General features: G+C 36.5%; 1 protein-coding gene across 4 annotated transcripts in view; it reads left to right on the forward strand.

Annotated features, from left to right (window-relative positions):
• The first annotated feature begins 451 nt into the window (after positions 1–451).
• Positions 452–22,465, forward strand: part of LOC138714729 (uncharacterized) — a 153,306-nt gene continuing 131,292 nt past the window's right edge. For 2 of the 4 annotated variants that reach the window (XM_069846821.1, XM_069846824.1), the window contains exon 1: positions 5,010–5,717. In XM_069846821.1, coding sequence (XP_069702922.1) covers positions 5,251–5,717 — 467 coding nt within the window. In that variant the 5' untranslated portion in view covers positions 5,010–5,250. Of the gene's footprint in view, positions 515–5,009; positions 5,718–22,465 lie in introns of those variants that run through there. The other 2 variants (XM_069846822.1, XM_069846823.1) reach the window with 2 other exon arrangements.

Genomic DNA, 22,465 nt, shown 5'->3' on the forward strand with positions numbered 1-22,465 from the left:
ACGAGGGGTCAGTATTCGTGTTGACCTATTGGATTGCTACTTCGGCGCGGTAATGAGGATAGTATACGGATGCTCATTTTCCCACCGTGGAGGTCATTATCTTCCAACAAAAGCCACCTGTGACTTAGATACTCGCGCAGGGGCGTTCCGTGTGTGAATTTCAAAAGTGTCCAGACACGGAGTGCTAATTAGGCCCAAAATGGGTCTGGCCTTGTTTGTCTGGACTGTGTCTGAGCGACACCGCCTCTTCCATAGGTGTGAGGACGGAGGCTGTCGCCCGCCTACCGCCCAGCTCTCTCTCATCTCCGCGGAGCCTTCGGAGAGGGAGGGGGGGGGGGTCCGAACCGCCCCGTGACCCCGCTCAGTGGGGCGGGGAGCACATCAGCATCCCTGCAGCTCGAGCCGGGCTGGTAGACAAGGGTATAAATTGGTTGCACCACTCAGAAGTACCGGTATATCGCGACTTTCTACTACTGCCGAGAAGAGAGAGCTAAGGGGCTCGCAAGCCTAGACAGTAAGTGCGGGAACTCTTCTTTATACAAATATCACTCTTACTTCTGGCCTGAAACCAAAAATTTGTTAGCAGCTTTTCAAAACAGCGTTCAGTCAACAAAAAGTTAGGGTAATTGTACAGAGTTACGGAAAAAAAATATATATCTTTTGCATGTGTGTTTGTGCAGTCTGTCATATTTTGATGTTAAAATAAAATTCTGCTTGTTTGTACGACATATAGGCTGGTGTTTCATTACGTAATTATTACAGAAGTAAAAAAAATTAACAAATTTGCTTTCAGCATAGCAGGAGGAGTGAATTTCGTAGTATGCCAGACCAGAGTGGTATTTATAACTGGATAGAGAAATTTGTGTTTTTAGTAAAGGAAAGGAATAAGTATTCAGTGTTTTTTTTTTCTGTAGCCTTTACATAGTTCATTTGTAAATATTATTTATAAAAAAAATTGTCTTCATATCAACAGTATATATTACCCAATTCTTGTTTGAAAAATGTATTACAAGGGAAAAAATTACATAATTTGCTAGCAGTTCGAGTAAATATTTAATAAAATAAAAAATAAGATTCTTTAAGCTTTTCAAAATAGCGTTTAGTAAACAAAAAGTTAGGGTAATTGTACCGAGTTACGGAAAAAAAAAATCTTTTGCATGTGTGTTCGTGCAGTCTGTCATATTTTGATGTTAAAATAAAATTCTGCTGATTTTTACGACATATAGGCTGGTGTTTCATTACGTAATTATTACAGAAGTAAAAAAGATTAACAAATTTGCTTTCAGCAGAGCAGGAGGAGTGAATTTCGTAGTATGCCAGATCAGAGTGGTATTTATAACTGGACAAAGCAATTTGTGTTTTTTTTTAGTAAAGTAAAGGAATAAGTATTCAGTGTTTTTTTTTTCTGTAGCCTTTACATAGTTCATTTGTAAATATTATTTATAAAAGAAATTGTCTTCATATCAACAGTATATATTACCCAATTCTTGTTTGAAAAATGTATTACAAGGGAAAAAATTACATAGTATGCTAGCAGTTCGAGTAAATATTTAATAAAATAAAAAATAAGATTCTTTAAGCTTTTCAAAATAGCGTTTAGTAAACAAAAAGTTAGGGTAATTGTACAGAGTTACGGAAAAAAAAAAATCTTTTGCATGTGTGTTCGTGCAGTCTGTCATATTTTGATGTTAAAATAAAATTCTGCTTGTTTGTACGACATATAGGCTGGTGTTTTATTACGTAATTGTTACAGTAGTAAAAAAGTTTAACAAATTCGCTTTCAGCATAGCAGGAGGAGTGAATTTCGTAGTATGCCAAACCAGAGTGGTATTTATAACTGGACAGAGCAATTTGTGTTTTTTTAGTAAAGGAAAGGAATAAGTATTCAGTGTTTTTTTTTTTTGTGTAGCCTTTACATAGTTCACTTGTAAATTTTATAAAAGAAATTGTCTTCCTATCAACAGGATATTTGGAATTCTTGTTTGAAAACTGTATTACAAGGAAAAAATTACATAATTTGCTAGCAATACAAGTAAATATTTAATAAAATAAAAAATTAGATTGTAAAGGCAGCATTGTAATACAAGTTTAAATTTCGAGTGGCGTTAATTTTGAATATTGTATTGTATTTGATTGCGAACATTTACATCCATGTAATGTGGACCTCACAATTTTTGTATCCGGTGCCACAATTACGTTCATTACAGATATACCTTATATAGACGCTTTTAAAATTTTACTTAGACCCCATTTAAATTGATCCTTATTTCCATCTTTAAAAAAACCTAACAACTTGATTTAGATCATTCAAAAATTCTCACCTTTAAAACAACTTAACAACTCGATTTAGATCATTCTAAATTGCCACTTTTACGACTCTGTTCTTGATTTTCAGTACACTTATATCGAACCACACTGTTTCTGATAATACTTGTTACTAAAACATACTACCCCATTGTCCAATAAGTTCATTATTATGTCTGTTTGTTGTGTGATTTTGAATATGAAGTAAACAGTTCACGAGAAAATGGTGACACTTCTCGGAGACTCTATAATTGAAGGAGAACTAAATTCGGCCCTCCAGGCCATTATTTTCATTTTTAAATTTCATGTAATTTAAGTCACATATTAATTTAAATTTAGAGCAGAGTTGATTTTGACTACAAAGCTGATACTCTCGCTAGAGAAGGCGGTATTTTTAAAGGTAGTTCTGCAAGTGACAAAAGACTAATAAATGCAGCACTTAGACGTCAATACTTGTATTTAAGAATTGTCATAACAATGTAAGTCACATTTATCAGATTAAATTTCCAGCGGAGCAAATGTTAGTTAAAAATTAATATTTTCGATAGAGATGATAGCATATTTAGATGGCTCCTCAGGCGGCAGAGGTATTTTCATTTTGAGAAAAGGGCATAGACCGATAAGCAATTAAATTAGGTGAATATAGGTTAAGGAGACACTCAACTATATTTTGGAACTTTTTCCCTATTTGACCAATATTTTTCAAATTTGGAGAAAAATTTTAATATACACATGGAAAGTAACATGCAAAATCTCAGCTCATTAGATCCAATACTTTTCAAAATAAAAAATATTTCAATTTTTAATCAATCATTAATTGAAATATCACTTTTAATTATCATTTTTTACTTTTTGGCTTTGTGCATTTGACTGTGACTTCTCAATGAATAGGGGAAGAATTCTGCATATTGATTTAGTTCTGTCACGTAAATTAGTGTAGAAATTTAATTTTTCATTTCTACGACACTTTTTCTCAAATTTTTAAGTTGACTGTTCCCTTAAATAGGGTCCGTCTTCTTGCTTATCAAGTAATGTGTAGTCTTAATTTATTAACTATGTCACATTTATTGATTGGATTAACATTTTCGGCATTTTTTGCCATCATCAGATCAACATAAGTGTCATATTATACATACAGAATACTGGCGGCAGAGGACTATATACAGCCCTTCAGGCCAATATTTTCTTTTTCGCCAAGTATCGTTTTAAATTGGGACACTGACACTACAAACTAATATTTTCATTTTGAAAAAAGGGCATAGACCGATAAGCAATTAAATTAGGTGAATATAGGTTAAATAGGGTCCGTCTTCTTGCTTATCAAGTAATGTGTAATCTTAATTATTAACCATGTCACATTTATTGATTGGATTAATGTTTTCGGCAATTATTTGCCATCATCAGATCAATATAAGTGTCATATTATACATACATATTTCGTAACCAGTATTCAGTATGCATAATATGACACTTATGTTAATCTGATGATGGCAAAAATTACCGAAAACGTTAATCCAATCAATAAATGTGACATATGGAAATCTAGTCTTTCAGGTAAAGCTCCCTGTAAAGCAGATTTGAATAATTTCAAGGGAAAAATTGTTCCGGGGCCGGGTATCGATCCCGGGAACTCTGGTTGAACGTACCAGGCGCTCTGTCAACTGAGCTAACCGGGAACTCCACCCGACACCGTCTCAACTTTTCCCTTTGTATCCACACGCTGGTACGTTCAACCAGAGTTCCCGGGATCGATAACCGGCCCCGGAACAATTTTTCCCTTGAAATTATTCAAATCTGCTTTACAGGGAGCTTTACCTGAAAGACTAGATTTGCATAATATATACGTCACTGTGTACGTTAACAGAAAGCCACAAATCCAAGTCACACATAGATTGTGTGCACTCGTTGTGGGTCTCTGGCGTTTCGTCAGCCCACGCGAGTTGTGTGGATACAAAGGGAAAAGTTGAGACGGTGTCGGGTGGAGTTCCCGGTTAGCTCGGTTGACAGAGCGCTGATACGTTCAACCAGAGTTCCCGGGATCGATACCAGGCCCCGGAACAATTTTTCCCTTGAAATTATTCAAATTTGCTTTACAGGGAGCTTTACCTGAAAGACTAGATTTGCATAATATATACGTCACTGTGTACGTTAACAGAAAGCCACAATTCCAAGTCACACATAGATTGTGTGCACTCGTTGTGGGTCTCTGGCGTTTCGTCAGCCCACGCGAGTTGTGTGGATACAAAGGGAAAAGTTGAGACGGTGTCGGGTGGAGTTCCCGGTTAGCTCGGTTGACAGAGCGCTGGTACGTTCAACCAGAGTTCCCGGGATCGATACCCGGCCCCGGAACAATTTTTCCCTTGAAATTATTCAAATGTGACATAGTTAATAATTAACACTACACATTACTTGATAAGCAAGAAGACGGACCCTACGAGTATTTAACCTATATTCACCTAACTACAAACTAAGATTCCGATCGCAAGCTTTTCTTCAGAGTTAGAATTTACAACGATCATCAGTACATTGCCATCAAGGATAACAGAGACTTGGGAAATTTATGAGTCTGTAGTTTAGAAATCTCACTTGTGTTTGTTTACTCGGCGCGCTTTCAGAGCACATGTTCGCACCTAGCGCGCTCCCCGCCCCAGCAGTGGAGAGGCGCACGCATGCACGCATATATACACACACACAATCTCATTTTCGACACAGATGAAGAGGGCGGGAGGCAGTAGTGAGCATTTGGCGGCTCGGCTCGCAAACTCCGTCGCTTCTCCCACATTCGCAGCGTCACTCGCGTGTGTCTCGAGGTCGGAGCCACATCCCCGTCTCACGCATCCACTGCGCCTCGCACAAGCAAAATAACACATCTCTTATACTTCTTACAGGTTAAAACAAGAAAGAAGTAACATTACAGACTAGTCCGTCGGGTGTCTTAAATCGGAAATGTCGACGACGCTGCAACTGGCGTTTCTCGCCTTGGCGCTGCTGTCCACCTGCATCCACCCCACAATTTCCCGCCCCTCGACCTCCGTCGAGAGTCCTCACCACCATCACCACCACCACCACCACCGCGTCCATCACGAGGACGCCGACGCCGAGGACCCGATTCTTGCGGAGATGAGGCTGCTGGAGAGGCAGGACCTCGAGGACTACCCGCAGCAGGACATGCCGGCGCCGGCGGACGAAGCCCCCGACGTCGTGGTCCGCCAGAAGCACAAATCCCACGGTGCCAAGTCCGGGAGGAGGACGACCTCCGAGCAGACCGCCGCGGCCAAGGCGGTGCCCCAGGAGACCAACGACACCACCGTGGGCGCCGTCGATGACGTGGACGACGCCAACAGGACGTCCGGCACCCCCAACGCCACCACCAACGACGAGCAACTCAAGCTGTCCAGCTACAACCGCGAGAGGTAAGCCAGCAGTATTTCTTACATATTGTATATTAACAGTAATGGAGTAATGGTTGAATAACACTGTCAGAATGAACCGAAGCATTTGAAAAGACATACCCCATAATCAATTTACTACCACAAATATCACAAAGTCCGAACCCTGGCTCTTTGATGAGAAATGATCAGACGTTTTTCTTTAAAGACAAACTAATATGATATGATATATTTATTTGTCAGTCAACTTTACAATTCACAGTTTTGGTGGACCTTCACATTTCTGTTTTTCGATCCACCAATCCCTTTAATACATACAACTCTTTTCTATTAATGTATTCATTGCCGAGTATTTCTTGATTACTTTCTAAAGATCTGTTAAGACTGAATTGCTCTATGTCCTTCCCTCTCTATCCTCTTCTATTCTCCCCTCCTACCTAGACTGTCTCCCTTCCATTTCTCGCTCACCTATTAAATATTGCATATTCCTTCCTTAATAATTTGCGTTATTTATTTATTTTCTTCTCTACCCTCAAATCCTACCTACTCTTAATCATTGTTTTCCCGCTATATTCTCCTACATTACTTGCTGACTTTTTCGTTTACTCTATTTTACAACACTTACATCATTTATTTTTTCTATCCTCTGTTTATTTACATATTGATCCCTTTCACTTCGCTTCATTCCTAAATTTCCTATTTTATTACCTCTTTCCATATATTTATTTCTATAATACTCCTACAGTTACAGTACCCCTGATACTACTCCCAACCCATAACATCGAAAAACATGAAATATCTAATTCACTTAATTACACTTGCAATTTCTCTCTCATTCCACTTCACATTTGTTCAGATGTTTCTTCTTTTTCACTTTAATTCTCTTGTATTCATTGTTTGATAATCTATCTTATTACACGCTTACACTATCTTCTTACACTTAACACTTTCTTCTCTGTTCCTTTTCTTACACTTTTGCCACCCCTAACTTTCTAGACAAACTAATAAATTGCTTGTTGTTGTTTAGTCAACTGTCCAAAGACAGGTCTGAGCCTCACAATTGATACCAACAAGGCATCACTTATGAGGCAACTAGGCCAGAAGATAATGGGGTATGGTGGACAATTTCTTTCCCCCTCCATTGCATACATCGCCGATTAGTTACATATTACACTAATCAGACTTCAGATGCATACAAACAATTATTCTTCCTCTGACACATATCGTCAAATGAGATGTTTTGCCTGATAATAGATGTACCGTACATATCAGCCAGAACCTCAATCAGAGACACAATAAATTTCTTGTAAAGTTGTAATTCTAAAACATGATATAGATCTAGTAATTGAGAACATAACATGTTTTATTCATTTACGTACCGTTATTGGTTAAGTTATTAAAGGGCATAACCATTCCACTGCATTTCACTTTAAACAATTACAAATATGCATGTTACAAATGCTTTATAAGCAACTATAGTTCACATATAGTAGTGAAAAGTGTAAAAACTAAATGAAAGAAAGAAATTAATAATGTTAAATTCAGAATATAAATATTGTCTCAAAATGTTATATTAAACACATATACAGACACACAAATTTAATATGTATGTTTGCACACAATTTTACATTTAATAATAATAATAATAATAATAATAATAATAATAATAATAATAATAATAATAATAATAATAATAACGGGTTACATCAGCTGCTTGTCTATGCGGATGACGTGAATATGTTAGGAGAAAATCCACAAACGATTAAGGAAAACACGGGAATTTTACTGGAAGTAAGTAAAGAGATAGGTTTGGAAGTAAATCCCGAAAAGACTAAGTATATGATTATGTCTCGTGACGAGAATATTGTACGAAATGGAAATATAAAAATTGAAAATTTATCTTTTGAAGAGTTGGAGAAGTTCAAATATCTTGGAACAACAGTAACAAATATAAATGATACTCGGGAGGAAATTAAACACGGAATGAATATGGGAAATGCCTGTTATTATTCGGTTGAGAAGCTTTTATCATCCAGTCTGCTGTCGAAAAAACTGAAAGTTAGAATTTATAAAACAATTATATTACCGGTTGTTCTTTATGGTTGTGAACCTGGACTCTCACTTTGAGAGAGGAACATAGTTAAGGGTATTTGAGAATAAGGTTCTTAGGAAAATATTTGGGACTAAGAGGGATGAAGTTACAGGAGAATGGAGAAAGTTACACAACACAGAACTGCACGCATTGTATTCTTCACCTGACATAATTAGGAACATTAAATCCAGACGTTTGAGATGGGCAGGGCATGTAGCACGTATGGGCGAATCCAGAAATGCATATAGAGTGTTATTTGGGAGGCCAGAGGGAAAAAGACCTTTAGGGAGGCCGAGACGTAGATGGGAAGGTAATATTAAAATGGATTTGAGGGAGGTGGGATATGATGATAGAGAATGGATTAATCTTGCTCAGGACAGGGACCAATGGCGGGCCTATGTGAGGGCGGCAATGAACCTCCAGGTTCCTTAAAAGCCAGTAAGTAAGTAAGTAATAATAGTAATAAAAATAATAATAATAATAATAATAATAGTAATAATAATAATAATAATAATAATACTCTTTCTTAAACACAAATGTGTACAACAGTTAAGACATTTTTTACTTTGCTCTGGAGGTCTGTACGGGACTCAGCAGAGTGAGGGTTATTGTGGAATATGGTGTGAAGATGATAATGGTGAGAGGAAACGGGAGAACTCCAAGAAAAACCCGTCGAACCCGATTTGTCCATCACAAATTCCTTCCTGATTCAGACTGGAATCGAACCCAGGTAGCCACGTGGTAGGCAGAGAAGCTAACCGCTCCGCCAGAGTCATAAATTTAAAAGAACCCAAAATGTAATGCAATTAGTAGTACATGAGGCTATGTTATGAATCCACTTATTATAAAATTTAACTTCTTTAAATTGCCATTAGTTATTTCAACACCCCTGAGGCAATATTACTTTAGTAAAAAAAGTATCAATTACATTGCATACAGAACATAGTAGATTAAATGCTTTAAGGAGAGGTGTAGTGTAAGAATTACTTGTGATAGAATCGTTTTAAGGGTAATATAACTGTTGCTACTGCAGTAATGTTACACAGAATGAACAATAAGTATGGAATGTTAATAACTTCTTAAATTTTAATTTTACAAAAAAAAAAAAAAAAGTTCTATACAAACACTGTTGGAGATAAACCATACAATATTATGCCCGTGTTCGAAAACAATTATTCATACATATAGGGTGGTGACAGTAAACTAATTTTTTTACATGACACCCTATATTAAAATTTACATATTCCGAATCTCCATTAAATGTTACGTATGAATGAATAGAAACTTAGTAGATTAAATGCTTTAAGGAGAGGTGTAGTGTAAGAATTACTTGTGATAGAATCGATGTCAGGGTAATGTAACTGTTGCTACTGCAGTAATGTTAGACATAATGAACAATAAGTATGGAATGTTAATAACTTCTTAAATTTTAATTTTACAAAAAAAAAAAAGTTTTATACAAAAATTGTTGGAGATAAACCATACAATATTATGCTCATGTTTGAAAACAATTAGTTATTCATATATATAGGGTGTGACAGTAAACTAATTTTTTTACATGACACCCTATATTAAAATTTACATATTCCGAATCTCCATTAAATGTTACGTATGAATGAATAGAAACTTAGTAGATTAAATGCTTTAAGGAGAGGTGTAGTGTAAGAATTACTTGTGATAGAATCGATTAAGGGTAATATAACTATTGCTACTGCAGTAATGTTAGACATAATGAACAATAAGTATGGAATGTTAATAACTTCTTAAATTTTAATTTTACAAAAAAAAAAGTTTTATACAAAAACTGTTTGAGATAAACCATACAATATTATGCCCGTGTTCGAAAACAATTATTCATACATATAGAGTGTGACAGTAAATAATTTTTTTTTTAAATGACACCCTATATTAAAATTTACATATTCCGAATCTCCATTAAATGTTACGTATGAATGAATAGAAACTTAGTAGATTAAATGCTTTAAGGAGAGGTGTAGTGTAAGAATTACTTGTGATAGAATTGATTTAAGGGTAATATAACTGTTGCTATTGCAATAATGTTATAACAGAATGAACAATAAGTATGGAATGTTAATAACTTCTTAAATTTTAATTTTACAAAAAAAAAAGTTTTATACAAAAACTGTTTGAGATAAACCATACAATATTATGCCCGTGTTCGAAAACAATTATTCATACATATAGGGTGTGACAGTAAACTAATATTTTTAAATGACACCCTATATTAAAATTTACATATTCCGAATCTCCATTAAATTTTACGTATGAATGAATAGAAACTTCATCCATTCACCCGTTTCATGTCTTAATAATTTATTAAACTTGATTCGTGGGCTTAAAATTTGAGACAACTAGTAGTCTACGTAAAATCATGCTGAGCAAGCCATAAAACTAAACAAAACACTACGACTAACCAAACTTCATCACACATGCTCAAAATGAGAACCATTCACAGCCAAACAGTATACCAGTCTATCACGAAAACAGTCCATTGTAGGTATGAGATGAAACAGAACAGACATTTAACTCTGAGGAAGACAACGTGTTGAACTGGAATCACAACGCAACAAAACTGAATTATGTATTGATATTAAAACTAATATCGGTATTACTGATTATTAATTACGTTCAAATTTCACAAGCTTAGGGACTTCCACTTAATCAGTTTTCTTTACTGCAAACCAAAATAATTGCTGCCAACATAACAGAAAATAACTGCCAGTTGTCGTATTTGTCATAATTCAAAATTCGAAACAAAGTTCTTAAAAGAAAATTCAACCTGACATCTAGAAAATCACTATAATCCACTAGCATAACTTATATAGTAATGGGAGGAAAATGATTAGGTTTCATCCTTAGGGTGTTAAATAACCTGATCCGAACTGTATTTCTCGATATTATGCCCTGCGATTTTGAAGTTGAAAGGAGAATTCTGCTACTCTTCTGCAAAATCATATGATTGATTGATTGATTTGTTGTTTTATTTAATCTAAAATCTCTTTTAAATTGAGGAAATAAAGTGTCACATACAGCTACAAGGCACTCCTTAACAATATCTGCATCTTAAAAAAATTAAATTATGTTTTATTTAACGACGCTCGCAACTACCTTGGTTATATCAGCGTCTCCGGTGATGCCGGAATTTGTCCCGCAGGAGTTCTTTTTCATGCCAGTAAATCTACTGACATGAGCTTGTCGCATTTAAGTGTGCTTAAATGCTGTCGATCTGGGCAGGGATCGAACCCGTAACCGCGGGCACAGAAGGCCAGCACTATACCGACTGCGACACCCAGTTCGACCCGCATCTGTAAATGGCTTAATTTCTGCTACGTGGTACAACGCTTTTGTTGTCAATTCGTATTTATGTACAGTGGAATACATTAGGCCTACTTTCTGTTCAGATATTACGGACATTTTCAATATTTTCAGTTTTTCTATCCTTGATTGAAAATGTTTTGTGTACTTGCTATCAAAATTTTAATGCGGCTATTGTCATGTCTATTAAAATAAAAACGTTTATGATCCATTATTATACGCACATGAGATATGACACTACCTTTCTTACAGAAAAAGAAATACGTGTTGTTGTTTGAAACCTTCACCGGCAGTAGTGATGCAGATTAATCAAAGTTTTCTCCAGTTGCACATTATAACAGAAATTCAAAATTTTTCTCAGAAGAACAATAGAAATAGTAATATTAATTCAAGCGTTGCAGTAAATGTCCTTGGGAGCCGCGTAATGAGTACAGCCAGTGCCACCGTTTCTGGCGTGTGAAATAAGTAGTGGGAACGTTGAGAGCGAGTATCTTATCTTTGCCAGAAAAAGTGGGCGAGAAAGTTGACAACTGTGATTGGCAGATTGCTGACATCACATCTGTTTAGGAGATGGTACCACTATCAGTCGAAATGGCAACAGATGCCCCTGACTGTACAGTGTATTCAAGGACACGTTGGGTGGTACCTTTCTCAGCTGCACCGGCAACAAGTGCTCACTGACTGGCTTTTTACTCAAGGACACGCGCCAAAACCGCTGGTACTGGCTGTACCACTGTGATAAATCCACATCGTAGAAATTCTAACACGTCGCATTCCCAGTAAAATACTGTCGTATGTCGAAAATCACATATTATTTTTGTAAATTTTTTCCAACATTATTTTACTGGTTGGAGGTAAGAAATTCTAATAAAATAGTAAATTGTGAAAGTTTTGATACCTATTTATTATAACATTTTTACAGCAGTATTTTACTAGGAAATAGCGCATCTTTACAAATCACAATTTTCGAGTTACGACACAATTTTACTGAGAGTGGGATGTGTTCGCCCAGAGAAAAAGTCAACGCAGTCTGGGCTGTTATCCTCAGTGGCCTATCTATCGGAAAGCCCTTGGATCCGAGGCTCTCGAGTTCAAATCCGAGTTCCATTTATTTTATTTTATTGGGTTATTTTACGACGCTGTATCAACATCTAGGTTATTTAGCGTCTGAATGAAATGAAGGTGATAATGCCGGTGAAATGAGTCCGGGGTCCAGCACCGAAAGTTACCCAGCATTTGCTGGTATTGGGTTGAGGGAAAACCCAGGAAAAAACCTCAACCAGGTTACTTGCCCCGACCGGGATTCGAACCCGGGCCACCTGGTTTCGCGGCCAGACGCGCTGACCGTTACTGTGGACTCAGACTTCGATGAATTTTTAAATCTTTATCACGGCTTCCTCTGGAAGGAAAGTAAAGCTGGAAGGCCCATGTCATAGATTTACGACAGGTAATAGTAATATGCATTACAAGAGCGGTATGTTGAAGTTTTCATGTTCGAGGAAAAGTTTGAAAAAGCGAAACGTAGTTGAGCTTTTTTAATTTCCGAGAATTGAAAGAAAACATATCGCTCGTGTATCGTACATTATTTTGTGCAAAGATCGTTTATTACATACCTGAAAGAGGCATTTCTAATTAGTTGCAATGAAATCTCCATCTTGGTTTCTGTTCAATGACGGCAAATTTGCAAAACAAAAATATCTATTTTCAACATTGTTGCTTTAAAATGTTTTCAGTGTTTACTATACTCCAGCAGGCCGTGATATACGTCTGTCTTTTTTTCCCCCAGTTTATGATGAGTCTGGAATCTTGTTGATTTTTTCACAGCTTCCTTAATGTTACTTGCATCACGAATGCAGTAACTTTAGTGGAGTTGTAGAGTTTACTTAATGTTTGAAAATATTTAAAAACAATAATTAACAGTGCAATTTAGGTGAAATTGCAGTGGTAAGTTTCCAATTTATAATTATTACTATACTGAACGTCTCTAAAAATAATATGTTAAAAGCCTAAATCAGTAAAATCAATATGTCACTTAAGCGGTAAGAAGAGGGAAATTGTTATGTGTGTTAGGTTGGGAATACTGAATGTGGAATTTTAGACTTTCCGCGGATTGGTTTTGTGCTGAAACCAAGCAAATACGCACGATCTCGCACAAAAGAATCATGATAGTCGAGCGCCGTAGCAAAGTTGTAGGCCTACCCATATAGAGATTGAGTAAATTACCTACTTTTAAATTGTTTGTTTAGATTTAATGTATAAGTAATAAATATATTACTTATTAATATTTATACTATTACAACAGGGAACAGTACAGCCAGTAGATTCGCTGATTAAGAAATGGAAGGGTCCGAGTTCGATACCGGATGGAAGCAAATGACTATTCTCTTCGCCTTAATGCATAAATGTTTCAGAGTCCCACTCAAAAACTCATAAAATTAATATGAAGCTCTTTCCTATGGAGTAACGGTAATCCTTACTGCAGAAGTTAGGAAGTAATTTAAATTCTTTATCTAACTCCGCGTCTTTTGCCAACTGCAGAGCTATTCAGCGATGATAAACTATGCTACAATAATGAAGTAACAGTGGCACGCAATGCCAAGCGAAACCGAAGTAATTGCTCCACAGCCTCTTTTAGTTCATCAGTAATTTCTACAAGAACGAACTCTCGTAACTTTCTGATATAATGAAGTACTATTCTTCGATCATGTGTCATATTAGGTTACCGACAAATAATCTCCAATAATCCCACTGAAATCTTCTTCGTTATGCGAGCCGTCATCGATAAAATCAGGTCCACTTCTTGAAATTTCTTGTAGATATACAGGATGAACCGTAAGTAATGTCATTAATTTCAGAGTTATTCTTTGAGATATTTCAACCCAGAAGGTTTAATAAAATTTTGCTCGTTTTTGCTTCCTTTTCGAGGAAAATATTGTTTTATATGAAATATTGCATTGCGTGTTTTGGGAAAGCCATTGATTTAATTCCCAATATGTGAAGTTAATTTAAGACAGCAATGTATTATGATAATAAGACAAAGTATATGACTATGTCTCGTGACCAGAATATTGTACGAAATGGTAATATAAAAATTGGAAATTTTTCCTTTGAAGAGGTGGAAAAATTCAAATACCTGGGAGCAACAGTAACAAATATAAATGATACTCGGGAGGAAATTAAACACAGAATAAATACGGGAAATGCGTGTTATTATTCGGTTATGAAGCTTTTATCATCCAGTCTGCTGTCAAAAAAATCTGAAAGTTAGAATTTATAAAACAGTTATATTACCGGTTATACTGTATGGCTGTGAAACTTGGACTTTCACTTTGAGACAAGAACAGAGATTGAGGGTGTTTGAGAATAAGGTGCTTAGGAAAATATTTGGGACTAAGAGGGATGAAGTTATAGGAGAATGGACGAAGTCATACAAACAGAACTGCACGCATTGTATTCTTCACCTGACATAATTAGGAACATTAAATACAGACGTTTGAGATGGGCAGGGCATGTAGCACGTATGGGCGAATCCAGAAATGCATATAGAGTGTTAGTTGGGAGGTCGGAGAGAAGAAGACCTTTGGGGAGACCGAGATGTAGATGGGAAGATAATATTAAAATGGATTTGATGGAGGTGGGATATGATGATAGAGACTGGATTAATCTTGTTCAGGATAGGGACCAATGGCGGGCTTATGTGAGGGCGGCAATGAACCTCCGGGTTCCTTAAAAGCCAGAAAGTAGGCGTATTATGATAATGAATTATTGAAAGAATTGTAGTTTTGCCCTTAAAATATGCAGAAATTTGATCCGAACAAATGTAAATTTTCGTTCTGTAAAGGAATTTAAAAACGTTTTTTTTCCTCAGGACAAATTTCTGCACATTTAAAGGAGAAAACCAAAATTCTTTCAGTCATTTACTATCGTAATAAACTGCTCTGTTAAATTGACACAGAATATTGGGGATTAAATCAATGGCTTTCTCAAAACACGCTATGAAATGTTTCATATAAAACCATTTTTTTCTCTCGAAAAGGAAGTAGAATCGAGCAAAATTGTATTAAACTTTTTTGTCTGAAATATCTCAGAGAATAACCCGTTGAAATTAATGACATTAGTTACGGTTCAGCCTTTATATCGGAATGAGTACTAAAAGAAATTGAATACAAACCAACTTTTTCTCCTTTAAAAAAAATCTGTAACTTCCAATTTAATAATATCTGTTCGACTGCGGCTCCTGATCCCGGTGACGAGTTTAATCTCGACGTCACTAAATCTCGAATTAGATTCCACTCAGGACCAAGACTCTTTAAAGACACGAGAAAGTAAACGAATCTTTAGATTTCTCTTCTTTCATTGTCCCCTTCTTGTCTCCGGTCAATCACAAGAAAAGAGTGACACTGTAATGGAATATGGACAATTAAGTCAAATCGCATTGAATAAGATAAAGGTACACGACAATATGGTTACTTTTTAGGCGGTACATACTGTACATACATAAGTGTTCTGTCCAAGGGCAGGTCTTTCACTGCAAACCCAACACTTTCCAATCTTTCCCATTTTCTGTCTTCCCCTTTGTCTCCGCATATGATCCATATAGGCCTATCTTAATGTCGTCTATCATCTGATATCTTCTTCTGCCCCGAACTCTTCTCCCGTTCACCATTCCTTCCAGCGCATCCTTCAGTAGGCAGTTTCTTCTCAGCCACTGACCTAACCAGTTCCTTTTCCTCTTCCTGATCAGTTTCAGAATCATTCTTTCTTCACCCACTCTTTCCAACACAGCTTCGCTACTTTTTCCCCACTGTCCACTTCACACGCTCCATTCTTCTCCATATCCACATTTCAAATGCTTCTATTCGCTTCTCTTCACTTCGTCGTAATGTCCATGTTCCTTCCCCATATAATGCCAGCATTTAACTACTTTCTTCCTTGGTTATTTTCCAGAGGCCGTCAGAAGATGCTCCTTTTTCTATTAAAAGCTTCCTTGGTCATTGCTATCCTCCTTTTCACTTCCTGGCAGCAGCTCATGTTACTGCTTATAGTACACCCCAAGTATTTGAAGGTGTCCACTTGCTCTATTGCCTCATTTAGTATTCTCAAGTTTACCTTCTTTATTTTTCTTCCGACAACCATAGTCTTCGTCTTGTTTGGATTTATCTTCATCCCATATTACTCACAGCTGTCATTTAGCTACAGTAGCATATCATTTAGTACAGTTTCCTCTTCTAATAACAACGCCACATCATGAGCAAATCGTATACCTACATTTAATTCTTCTTCTTCCTACTATCACTCCTCCCATGTTCTGCAAATAGTTCTCCACTAAATCCTTCAAGTAGTTGTTGAATAGGGTAGGTAATAAAGACGTACTCCTCTCCCTATTTCACTTCCTCCTGACATTTCTTCTCCTATCCTGACTTTGACTCGTTTCATATAAGCCGATGGCCCACTTTTGTTAAACGAGCGGTACCATAACATTATCGACTTTTAGTTCTGAGCCTACGGCGAAAATGAGCGACGTTAAACTGATGTTACACTTCCAAATTGTGTATTTTGAGAGAGAGAGAGAGAGAGAGAGGACCGCGCATTTAACTCGCAGCCTAATGAACGGCAATTTGTTTATTCAGTCGTTGCTAAGAGATAATCAGATTATCTTTGTTCGTGAGAAGTATGACCACAGTCTAGTATATACAATCACGAAGCTCAATACGTAGTCAATATGCATCCATAGATAGTTGCTAACCACTAGGATCGCTACTATCGCCTCATTACAGACAATGTGAAATATTACCGGCACAATCTATTGTTCCTAGCACCCTCACAACTCAAGCTTCGTGACTGTATATACTAGACCACTGATCGCCAAAAGCTGTGTCGCGACACATGCCCCTGTCTCCACTCAAGCGTAACCATGACATATCCCCACCCTCTGTTTACAGCCTTCACTTCGATATAGGTAAAGACATTTATCAGCAGCGGACGTACGCATGTAATGTTACAAGTGTGTAGGATAATATGTTTCGACGTCTTTTCCAAAACAGATAGTAAGTAAAAACGTAATTTTAAGGAGCATTGAAGGAAAAGTATTTATTTTGTGCAGATGGAAAAAAATATGAGATACTTAATCTGTTGCAACATTTTAAATTAAGTATAATATAACAATGAACGTTGTCATTATTCTTCTTTTTATGAAGACTACCACACACTTACCTCTAACTTGAATATTTCGTTAATAAACGAACAATAAAAAGTAACGGCTTCTATGTCTTAATCGGAGTAAAATACTTCCACGTTTTTTCTCGATGTATGTAGTGTAATTTGAATATTTCATTAATAAATAAACAATAAAAAGTATCGGCTTCTATGTCTTAATCGGAGTAAAATACTTCCAAGTTTTTTTAAGTAGGTCATGTAGTGTAATTTACAACTTCGTGACCACCCTGGTACGTTTTTCTAATTTAAAATATCTGCTGATGTAAAGTGCACGTTCATTTTATGGAAAATAAGAAAATAAATTTATTTTATTTTATTAACAACTAGCCGTACCCGTGCGCTCCGCTGCACCCGTTAGAAATAAATATAAAGTAATTACATAATTAAAATAGGACGTTTGATCCAGGGAACATTCGTGTTTGATAGAAGGATAAATCGTTTATTATGTTACTTAATTTAAATTGTATTTAAATTATTAAAATGGGATCATTTTCGTCCAGAGACCACTCATTTGGTGCAATGACAATTCCTTCATGTTTCTTATTTGTTGTTACATGCAACCATAGTTTAATGAATGTACAGAATAGCCTATCAAGTTTTCTGTGCATAAGAAGTTATTTTAATCTTACCTGTCCTCGATTCACTCAGAAGTTACTGTAATAACATTATAGCATTATGTCCATCTAGAGAAACTACACTTTCCAATGGTGAAATAGCAATTAATTATACAAATCGGTTAATTTAGCATCCGTTATTACTTCATACAAAGACAGAAACATTATCTGTAGGCTATCTTTCATAGCTTTCGATTGTTGCTGTCCAAGGCCCCTTATAGACGAAGTCATTTGTTTTTTAATTCATTACACGGCCTTAGAAGGCAGTTATTTTAATTTTAAAACTCATTTATCACATTAAATATCAGTCCTATCAAAATTGTTCAAGGAATAAAACTTATCGTAAATTATTTTTAAAGAAACTTTTGTCATGTAACATTTTTCACAAAAATCAATAATAAGCGAGATATTTCGATTTATTTAATTCAGGCCCCCTCATAACCCCCCTTTTAAATAATGTATTTTGAATGCCATATAGCCTAAGATCTAAGTTACAACGAACTTAATTTATATTCCAATTTCCATATAAATCGGTTCAGCCATTATCGCGTGAAAAGGTAACAAACATACAGACAGACAGACATACAGACAAACAAAAATTTCAAAAAAGCGATTTTCGGTTTCAGGGTGGTTAATTATATATGTTAGGACCAATTATTTTTGGAAAATCGAAAATTACCAGAAAAATTTCGGCTACAGATTTATTATTAGTATAGATACAAAAGTAATAAATAGAAGGATAAACAATTAACATGGAAAAAAGTGTGTATAGTTAATAAGTAGAACATTATATTGCTTTTGTTTTTTGGTCACAGTCCGTATCTGCATTGTTATTCACAACATTGCCTGAGGAGATACCCACTCCACCCCTCTCCCTGCGATAGTGGTGTTCGGGTTGCATTTCTATTACGTCACAATTTCGTGGTGTTTGGCAATCACTGTACTAGACTGTCGTATGATACAGACTTCTGTCTTTTAATAGGCCTATCACACTGAAACTGAAACAACTTTCGTATCACTCCTGATGTAGTTTTCATAGTGATTTTATGTCTTATCAAGTGGATCAGACTGTAGAATGTATGACTAATAACGGAAATAGGGAAACGAACACAGAACCTGCAATGAGAGCAGCGTGATGACATCAGCGCCGACAAGTGCTCAGTCAGATTCCGTCTCGTCTGTTCTCGCGCGACGTAACAATTTGGTCCAATCTGCACGCAGGCTGTCAATAGGTCGTCGCCACCCGAAATCGAGATGCCCTCCTACACGCACGTTCCATCACTCAGATCGTTTCCTCTCCATCGGAATGGTTAAACTTTACAATCCCTGCAATCAAATTCTCAACCCTACCGATACATGTTCAGACATCCCGGCAGTCGTTTCCAGACTTTCAGTGGAAAGCTGTAGTGTCATTCAGGCGGTTCGCTAGAACCGTTTATTAAATTTGTCGCAGTTCGTAAATCCGGTTTTAAGTTTAAAATGATCTCTTTTACAGAAAGAAAGGACATCAATTCAACACGAAATTCCAATCGCATTAACAGCAAAAAAAAAAAAAAAAAAGAAAACCACAATAGGGATATCCTGAACTAGCACCAACAGATAGCGCGCGTGTACTTTGAGGGATGCGCATTTGTTTTCCGGTATATAGGCCTATACATTGAGGATTTACGTAGTGTATTAGTAAATTAAATACTCTTAAAACAACTCAAAATGCCAAATATTAGTACATTATGCAAAGAGCCTATAATGACAGTAATTAAGAATCGAGTATGGATATTTATGAAACGAGCGCAAGCGACTTTCATAATTTTCATACGAGCTTCTTAATTACCATTATAGGCGAGTTTCATACGGCTTTTTATGCTCGACCATATTTCTAACTTGAAATTACCGGTATTCAGATGTATAGGGGAGAGTCGGGTAGTATCGGACATCGGGTAATATCGGACAGTGCGTTTCTTTTATCTACCACCATATGGTAGCACCTGACTGACATGGTTACGTTTCTCTATGAGACATCACAGAAACGTAACCATATCAATCAGGTACTATCATCGTGTGGTAGATGAAAGAAACTCACTGTCCGATATTACCTGATGTCCGATACTACCCGACTCTCCCCTACATTTTATTTGTAGGTATCTGACAAGATCGGAAGTGACCTTGTTCTAGTTCGTGAATTGTGAGATGTGCGCAGACGCGACAGTATTGATTTTTTCCGAGGAACAATAATGTCATTGACCTTGATGTAATCCCGTTAAACTTGATAATATTATAACCTTGATTATTGAATTCGACATTGAAATACGAGATGACAAATTGAATTTATTTGAATATTATTTACAATTAACGCTAATTATTATAGTAACAGAACATAACCTACTGCGACAGTATTGGATTTCCAGCCTCCGTGACTTTTCGCTAATTCTCTTTCGATTGCATATCCGAGAATAATCGATACTTGCGGTTTTATAACGGTACAAAGCTGACTTGTCATTGGCTGAACACATGTAAGCTGAGTTATCATTGGCTGAAAACCTGTACTTTAATGAGTAGGTGTACTTTAATGACGTGCATTAAAGGACTGTTACCGGGTGTATAAGTAGTACATTTCGGCATGGTCGAGCATAAAATATGATATAATATGATCGCAGTAATATCATTATTATTCCTGTGTTTTGTAGGTTAAGGACATGCAGTTTTGAATACTACTATGCAAGATGATTTCGAAAATTTGAGGTTAAAACATGGTTTTAATAATTAGTCTACAGCACATTAACATTATTCACGAAATGAATTTCACTATGGATCGTCCTGGATAATAAACATCCCAGTTAATCGAGAGTTTACTGCAGGCGTAAAATGCTCGTAGATTCCTACAAGTACTGAATACAATCTAAGCTAACTTATATATATTTTGATGTACCGAAGTACATATGATATTTCCATGCAGATATTCTGCGTCATTACATGATGAAAGAGTGATGGAACGGAGAAAAATTCTCTCCGGCGCCGGGATTTGAACCCGGGTTTTCAGCTCTACGTGCTGATGCTTTATCCACTAAGCCACGCCGGATACAATCCCGACGCCGTTTAGAATCGTCTCAGATTAAGCTCCATCTCTCGGGTTCCCTCTGGTGGCCGCCCTCTGCACTATGTCATAGGTGTCTATGAACGCAGGACCGAAGTCCATACATGGAAATATCATATGTACTTCGGTACATCAAAATATATATATGATATGCGTAATAAATCACTTTGTGATTTAGACGGCGCCCATACCGTCGGATCCCGGCCAATTAGTCACTCATCTGAGTGCACCTCAACACATGTATGGACTTCGGTCCTGCGTTCATAGACACCTATGACGTAGTGCAGAGGGCGGCCACCAGAGGGAACCCGAGAGATGGAGCTTAATCTGAGACGATTCTAAACGGCGTCGGGATTGTATCCGGCGTGGCTTAGTGGATAAAGCATCAGCACGTAGAGCTGAAAACCCGGGTTCAAATCCCGGCGCCGGAGAGAATTTTTCTCCGTTCCATCACTCTTTCATCATGTAAGCTAACTTAGCTTGCTGTCGAGTTTGCATATGCTTTTATTAATTTTTCTTTTCCCTCTTCCAAAATAATACTGTAGTCAGCAATTCCTTACTTGAAGTAGTAATATGTAATATGCATTTCTGGATTCACCCATACGTGCTACACGCTCTGCCCATCTTAATTATCTCGATTTAATGTTCCTAATTATGTCAGGTGAAGAGTACAATGCGTGCAGTTCTGCGTTGTGAAACTTTCTCCATAGAAACTTACTACAAGAAAACAAATATCATATCTGCTTGTCTTGATGCGAGATCGTAGTGATACTTTGGGAAATGAGCGGGCATATAATTAGCGAAGTTAGCTGTAGATCAAATCTAATACTTTCATACACTTTATGCCCAATTTCCTTCTTCAAGAAGCAAATGACGAACTACATCACACAAAAAATGGAACAGTAACTGGAAAAATTGCACAAAATTGCCTTCTGTCTTTATCAGAAAAAATTGCTATTAACATCCTTCCTTACAGTACCTGGTATATTTGGGGAGTACCTCCATACATTCCATATTAAAGACAATATAAGCTGACATTGGAGAAATGGTAATCAAACCCTGCAGTATATTCTATTTACTGTCCCTTATTCTAGCGTGAAAGATAAGAAATGATCTCACAACTTAACACTACTGCCTGTGAATTTAAAAATACACAAACTAATTTGTTTTTTGAAGGAACATCACTAAAATTGTTAATGTATTGTATAAAAAATTCAAAAAACGCAAAGTATGGACACGTATTAATTTGATTTCAAAATACATCGTATCCGAGAAAAATCTAGTGAAGGAGAAAAAAATAATACCTTAGAAACCACTGCATTTATTGTCTCACATTTAGAAAGATAAACTAAAGAAGTTGTTAATATTAGAGGAGAAAAATTCGCTCCGGCGCCGGGGACCGAACCCGGGTCCTTGGTTCTAC

The sequence above is a fragment of the Periplaneta americana genome, chromosome 15 (genome assembly GCF_040183065.1).
Source record: "Periplaneta americana isolate PAMFEO1 chromosome 15, P.americana_PAMFEO1_priV1, whole genome shotgun sequence".
In the NCBI taxonomy this organism is placed as follows: Eukaryota; Metazoa; Arthropoda; class Insecta; order Blattodea; family Blattidae; genus Periplaneta; species Periplaneta americana.